Here is an 8,250-nt window from a genome sequence, read left to right as displayed (position 1 = left end):
TGGTCCACTTCTTCCGGTACCACCCCCACAAATGGTCCAAATGTCCAATATTTATAAATCCAACACCAGACAAATAAAACATTTGCACCAAATTTTGCACAACTTATTTTTTACCTAGATCAAGTCCGAATATGGAACCCAATGGTCCACACCTTGTGGTACCTCTACCTCAAATGAAAAAATCTTTCAATATTTATAAATCCAATATCAGGCGGGTGGAATTAACCAAGCCTAGAGAAAGTCCGAAGGTGGGACACGACGATATTTTCCTTCTGGTACCTCCCCCACATATGGTGACATACATATGTATATGAAGAACATGGTCAAAATATGCCCATGTTTTGGTACATTCCTCAGTATTTTGGCATTCTGCCTGTAATTTGGCACTCTAGGAAAATTATCTATATTGGTCTATGTTATAATATAGCCCCTACATAAAATTGGGCTGACCATTTTCTGTGATATTTGTTTGGGGAAAAAGAAATACATTATTTTTATATGAGCTATAGGACTATATATAACATGCTTCGGAATGTCCGATTTAGCCAAATATGCATTGTTTCGTTATATGATTTGTTGCCATTTTAATGGTAACTTCATAATGCCTCTCTCATAGAATTCTTGCTATCTATTTGCAAAAAAAAACTCTAGTAGTCTATTTTCACAATCCTCCCTGGATACCAATTTTTTTATCATTAAAGAAATTTTACAAAGCAAGCTCCCGAAGTTTCTGGCGAGTCACAGTAGATGTGTGTGGCCTAGCGTTGTCCTGGATTAACACGACATCTCTTCTGTTGGCAAATTCTGTCTGTTTGTGGTCAATTGCTATCTTCAAACGGTCCAGTTGTTGACAGTAGAGATCTGAATTTAGCGTTTGGACATATGAAAGCAACTCATAATAATAATAATAATAAATCCGGTCAAGTTCGATCATTTCTCCGACTTTATCGACATATTCTGCCGGATTCCGGATTCCTGCCTTTTTATGAAGTATTTATTGCCCCAAAAGATAATTGGAATAAAAGGTTCGGTCTGATCGAACTTAAAAACGTTTTTACTTCTTTTTTTCTAATCCGACCGATCACTAACTTAAAGCAAAAAAAAAAAAATATTTATATTCTCCAATTAACTATACTTCGTTTAGAAAATTTCATGTTCAAATATTTCCTATGTTACTAAAAACACATATTCTAAAACATTCTAAAAAAATCATAAATATAATCAAATTTACAATTCCCTTTCGTCATAATATATCCACTTTTTGCAATAAACTTTAATGAAGACCGACATCATTAAAATATTTGCAAAGGTAATCCTATGGGAGACAAGCAACATAAAAATATTCCACCTCTCACATACATACGCACACAATCACACACACACATGTTGCCAACAACAACATCCAGCAATCATAAATTCACAAAGTAAAAAAAATACAACAAACAAAAAACTGTCGAACAACTTACGTGAATATAGGTAATGGACTGCCTTGAATGTTACACGGCATGTGAACATCATTGCCCCGCTCCACATGAATGTCCATAACGGGTTTTTGGGTTGTACGTGGTGCTAAGTTTTTGCTAAGCTCTGAAAAAAAGTAGGAAGAGAGAAAAAACCAAATGTTGGTTATATTGCAGTTGCCACATATGTACGTAACTACTATATATATTCTCATAGATGTCTATATCTGTCTGTATATGTGCTAGATGAGTGGGGGTGTATGTGTTTGTGTAATACTAACCTTTGACCTGTAACTTAACAGCCTCACTTCGTTGTCTATCGCCATTCAGTGTATTGGTAACCAGACACGAATATTTCACCAAACTATCTTCGGTGCGCACAGTTCGAATATATAAATCTCCTGATGCTGATAGGACAACATAGCGGCCAGCTGGAAAATACAAAAAAAAAGATATCCTGTATTAAATAGACGTACATGATGTTATGTATCAAAATTTAAGAATTTTGCAATCCTTCTTGATGTCGTCTGTTATGTTAGAAAAAAAATCAATACAAAAAATATTTTATGTGTTTGCTTTAAAAGGAAATCTTTACGACTTCCTTTGGGGATTGGGAATTTGACGTGAAATAAAGAAACAAAATCCAAATATAAAAAAGAAAACATGTAAAAGTATATCCACTTACAAATAACAAATATGAAAATGGTATTTTGTATAAAAGTTAAAGGAGGAATAGAGAATATATTAGACAGAGTAGAGTTTGAAATTGAAATCAGTGTAAAATGATATGGTCCAATCGGGGATATTCTAAAACATGGACCTCTATGAAACATTGTTGAGAAACGAGGTCTATTATTGTCGAGTTTCGAGGTATAGCATTTTTTCCAAAGGCTACTATTGGGGTTTGATTTTTATACCCTTAGCCGTTAGGCTAATGAGAGTATATACACTTCGATACGGTGAAAATGTGCCTCATGGAAATATTGGTTTTAGACCCATGATTCTTTGGACCAAATCCGTTTCAAAAAATTTGGAGTCGATTTAGACATGTCCGTGCGTTGTCGTCCGTCTGCCTGGCTGGTGCGCACGATAACTCTCGAAGGCAGCAACCGATTACATTCAAACTTTGGACATCTTAATATTTCGTTCAAACTAAGTTTAAGTTCGAAGATGGGGAATATCGGTCCACTCCTTCTGATACCTCTCCAACAAAATGGTCCAAATTGTGCTGAAAATTAATTTTATAATAACATGCAAACGGACTATCCGATTTTAACGAAATTTTGTACAGCCTATTATCTTTACCAAGCCTAGATCAAGTTTGAAGATGGGACCCATTGGTCTACTCTTTTTGGTACCTCCCCCACAGAGGGTCGAAATTTTAGTCCGTTTTGAACCAAGCTTTAAACAACATTAACCTTTACCAAGCCTAGATCAATTTTGAAGATGGGACCCATTGGTCCGGTGCCACCTCCACAAAATGGTCAAAATTGTGCTAAAAATTTATTTTATAATAACATGCAAAGGGACTATCCCATGCTAATATAACCTTGTACAAACGATTATTTTTAACAAGCCTAGATCAAGTAGGAAGTTGGGATCCATTGGTCAACTCCTTCTAGTACCTCCCCCATAAATGGTCAAAATTTTCAATATTTGTAAATCCAATACCAGGTGAATGGAACGTCCGAAGTGAACCAGACTTTGCACAACCCTTACGAAGTACAGATTAAGTCCAAAGATGGGACCCACCCACAAATGGTCAAAATATTCAATATTAGTAAATCCAATATCAGGCGAATGGATTGTCGGATTTGAACCAAACCTTGAAGATGGGACCCATGGGCCGCTCCTTCTGGTACCTGCCCCACAAATGGTCAACATGGAAGGTCCGAAGTGAATCAAACTTTGCACAACCCATTAGCCTTACGAAGTACAGATTAAGTCCGAAGATGGGACCCACCCCACAAATGGTCAACATTTTCAATATTTGTAAATCCAATATCAGGCGAATGGAATGTCCGATTTGAACCAAACCTTGGACCACCTTTTATATTTACCAACCCTAGATCAGGTCCGAAGATGGGAACCATTGGCCACTCCTTCTGGTACGTGCCCCACAAATGGTGAAAATTGTCAACATTAGTAATTCCAATATCAGGAGAATGGAAGTTTCGATGTGAACTAAACTTTGCACAACCCATTATCTTTACGAAGTTAGGTGAAGTCCAAAGATGGGACCCAGTAGTCCTCTCCTTCCGGTACCTCCCACACAAATGGTCAATATTTTATAAAATTTAATCAGAAACCTTTTGATAAAAACATATTTCTTATATAAAGCTAATAATAAAATCTGTGTCTAATTCCAAAGACCTCCGCAAACAATAGGCTGGGGGTATATATCTGTCGGCAACACCGACTGACACTTTTTTACTTGTTTAAATATTTTTTTTCAAAGGATACAATATACGTTTTTTAATAATTTTCTTTGGATTTTTTAAATACATTTTTCCAAGGGCTAGGTGTGGGTTTTTTAACTAAATTTGTCCAAGTCTACTATAGGCGTGGCTTTTTTAAATAAATTTTTCCAAGGGCTACTATAAGCGTGGATTTTTTTATTTTTCAAAGTCGTGAATTTGGCGTGAATTTTCAAAATAATTTTTTCCAAGGGCTACTGTGGGCGTGGATTTTCAAAATAATTTTTTCCAAGGGCTACAATAGGCGTGGATTTTCAAAATAATTTTTTCTAAGGGCTACTATAGGCGTGGATTTTTAAAATAATTTTTTCCGAGGGCTACTATAGGCGTGGATTTTCAAAATAATTTTTTCCAAGGGCTACTATAGTCGTGGATTTTCAAAATAATTTTTTCCAATGGCGTGGATTTTCAAAATAATTTTTTGCAAGGGCGTGGATTTTCAAAATAATTTTTTCCAAGGGCGTGGATTTTCAAAATAATTTTTTCCAAGGGGGTGGATTTCTACTATATATATATATATATATATATATATCTTTTATAACACTGTGCGACACGAAAATTTTTCAGGGGTTCTAATGTACCAATTCTGTTTAGTTGAAGTCCCTGGACCACGAAAATACCTTTGGGTTTTCTGGGTCACTTCGAAAATTAATTTTATAACGGTAAATATAGAGAAAAACGCGGTTTCATGGATTTTCCATTTGAAACTTAAATAACTTATTTACTTTATAACGGATTTATACTGTTCTTTTTTTCTTTCGAAGAGTACAATTTTTCCTTTCAAACAAGATATATATTTGGTAAATCGGTTGAGGATTGGCTGAGTTACAGCGGTTGAAATGTGAAAAAATACGCATAAAGTGACAAAATTTATTTTTCTTCGGACTGTACGATGAAATTATGATATCAAGCCATATAAGTTTTATTATATTACGGGGAAGAAAATTAAATTAGCTTTCGAAAATGATAAAAATCAAAAAAATCGGTTAAAAAATGAATGACTTATACACATTTTTGTATTGATTCTATGCATATTCTCTAAAGGAAATATGGGTCTATCTCGTTTCCCTTTGCCTGTTGCAAACATAACGGTTTGTAACAGGAAACGATACAGACCCATATTTCCTTTAGAGAATATGCATAGAATCAATACAAAAATGTGTATAAGTCATTCATTTTTTAACCGATTTTTTTGATTTTTAACATTTTCGAAAGCTAATTTAATTTTCTTCCCCGTAATATAATAAAACTTATATGACTTGATATCATAATTTCATCGTACAGTCCGAAGAAAAATAAATTTTGTCATTTTATGCGTATTTTTCCACATTTCAACCGCTGTAACTCAGCCAATCCTCAACCGATTTACCAAATATATATCTTGTTTGAAAGGAAAAATTGTACTCTTCGAAAGAAAAAAAGAATAGTATAAATCCGTTATAAAGTAAATAAGTTATTTAAGTTTCAAATGGAAAATCCATGAAACTACGTTTTTCTCCATATTTACCGTTATAAAATTAATTTTCGAAGTGACCCAGAAAAACCAAAGGTATTTTCGTGATCCAGGGACTCCAACTAAACTGAATTGGTACAATAGAACCCCTGAAAAAAAATTTTTTGTTATTTTGTAGCACAGTGTAATTCACAAAAAATCTAACATAGAGTACAAAATTTAAATATTCAACTACGAATCGTTCTAATATTTTACATCAGCATACACATACGTGAACGTATGGCATATATCTCCCTCGGGAGAGAGATGGCAGCGTTAAAGTAAATGTATGGCAAAGTAACAACAAAACACTGGACACAACATGAAAATTCCCACACGATGACATGGAAACATTTTCCAATAAATGTCAACCAATTCGTAACATAGCCCAATGGGAGGTTGGGCGAGTGGGCTAGTTGGACAACGCCAAGTGCTGTGGCAGCATACGTTTTACGTTCAATATTCAACAAAAGTACAATGACAGACATACTACAACATTACATTACACTACACAATACGCCACACAACAGACATATATATGTAAGTACATACATTCCGAACAAACACTTGGACATATGTCCACGTACGAGCAGACAGAACAAATATTTCAAACCATTTTGAGCAGACTTGTATGGGGCGAGGATGTGTAGCTTTGGAAATGGGAGGATGTTTTTTTGTAAATTTATATATGGCATTGAAAAAACTACACCAAGTTTTGTTAAAAAGGATTTTTATGAAATATACCTGTTTTACATAATACAAAATGGAATGTGCTTTGTTTTAGAGAGCAAGTGTTATCAAGTAATGTTGGGCAAAATGCGTAAACCTCAAATTTTTGAAATAGTTGCTGGCGAATCACAATTCACGTTGCAGCTTCAGTAAGCTAGTTTAAATGATGACGTCTTAAATATTACTCTCAGGAAACTTATTTTGCGGATTTTTAAATATTTAAACCACACCAAAAAATTATTTAAAAATCAGTAAGGAAAGTAGTAAAGTCAGACGGGGACCACTATATGATACCCTTCACCACTTTAGGTATATTCAACAGATGAATCCCAGCAGACGTCGTGTTTTTGAAGGACCATTAATATAAAATTGGGTCCATAAACATGTCATTCTGCAACACATACTAAATTTTTCATTTGGTCAGATATAGAGTTGCTTCCTACACTAGGACAAAATTATGTAAATCAATTTAAAGCAAATATAAATCGGCCACCCGTTGATTATTGGGATAAATATCTGATAAACATGAGGAGTTTGGTGCACCATTTACTTAAAATCGGACGAAACTATATATGGGAGCTATATCTAAATCTGAACCGATTCCTACAAAACTTGGTAAAAGTTAGACAATACAAATTTCAGTACGTTGTGTAAATTTTTGTAGCATACGGACTAATTTTGGGTCTTTGGTGTACCTTTTACTTAAAATTGGACGAAACTACATATAGGAGATATATCTCAATCTGAACCGATTTTAACAAAACTTGCCACACGTTATATTATAGTAACTTCAGTATGTTGTACAAAATGTTGTTACAATCGGACCCACCTGGGTAGTTTGGTGCAGCATTTATATCTAACTTCTAGTACGTTGTGAAAAATTTTGTGTCAATTCTGTGTAAAATCGGACGAAAATATATATGTAGAAGCTATATTCTAAATCTGAACTGATTTTAGTCCACGATTTACATAATATCGGAAGAAAATATGTATGGAAGCTATATCTAAATCTGAACCGATTTTCAGTATACTTAACACACATCATTCTAGACTTTATTCACCACGTTATGCCAAATTTCGTGCAAATCAAAAGATATATAGGGACTTTGGTACACCATTTACATTAAATCGGACGAAAATATATATGGGAGCTATATCTAAATCAGAACCGATTTTCAGGAAACTTAACATACATCATTATAGACCTAATTCAGAGCGTTATGCCAAATTTCGTGCAAATCGAAAGATATGTAGGGACTTCGGTGCCATAAATCGGACGAATATATATATGGGAGCTATATCTAAATCTGATCCGATTTTGTCTAAACTTGACACACATCATTCTTGACACAATTCAGTATAATATGCAAAATTTCGTGTAAATCGAAAGATATATAGGAACTTTGGTGCCCCATTTACCTTAAATCGGACGAAAATATATATGGGAGCTATATCTAAATCTGAACCTGACTTTGAATTTTCTTCAATTTCACTAGGATTCGTCCGTGGGCCAAATAAGTGAGCTGTGCCAAATTTCATCCTAATCGGATCATTAATGCAACCTGTACCTTGTTTACAATTTAAAATCCACAGACGGACGGACATGCATAAATCGACTCAGAAAGTTATTCTAAGCATATTCTCAAAATGAACCGTGAGTTTATTTCGTTTCCTTTTGCTTGTTACAAACATATGCACAGAGAAGGGTATAACTACACGCCTATATTAGTCCTTGAATAAAAATATTGAAACAATTCAAACCCCAATTTTTATTTGAAAAATTCACTCCAATAGAAGCTTTTATGAAAAATTATTTTAAAAATTCACGTCTATAGTAGCCCTGTTGACCCTATAGTAGGCTTTATAAAAAATATTTTAAAAATTCACGCCTATAGTAGCCCTGGGAAAATATCATTTAAAAAATCCACACCTATAGTAGCCCTTGGGAAAAAATTATTTAATATATCCACGCCTATAGTAGCCCCTGAAAAAAATATTTAAAAAATCCCAAATTATTTAAAAAATCTATTTTTTTATCATTTTTTAGAATTGTATTTATTGTTTAAGAATTTTAATTTACAATTACATCCCC

General features: G+C 34.0%; 1 protein-coding gene across 1 annotated transcript; it reads right to left on the bottom strand.

The window, feature by feature from the left end:
• Positions 1-1,466: 1,466 nt before the first annotated feature.
• LOC133337318 (cell adhesion molecule DSCAML1-like) lies at positions 1,467-1,891 on the bottom strand (the record flags this gene model as incomplete). The annotated part of the gene is made up of 2 exons (XM_061545553.1): positions 1,467-1,587; positions 1,742-1,891. Coding segments are annotated over 2 exons (271 nt in total), but the record flags the coding sequence as incomplete, so codon positions are not given.
• Between the last annotated feature and the right edge of the window lie 6,359 nt (positions 1,892-8,250).

This window comes from Musca vetustissima, unplaced genomic scaffold, assembly GCF_032173495.1.
Source record: "Musca vetustissima isolate MV318-11 ecotype Yass unplaced genomic scaffold, APGP_CSIRO_Mvet_v1 utg421533, whole genome shotgun sequence".
NCBI lineage: Eukaryota > Metazoa > Arthropoda > Insecta > Diptera > Muscidae > Musca > Musca vetustissima.
This window is presented reverse-complemented; position numbering and strand designations above follow the sequence as displayed.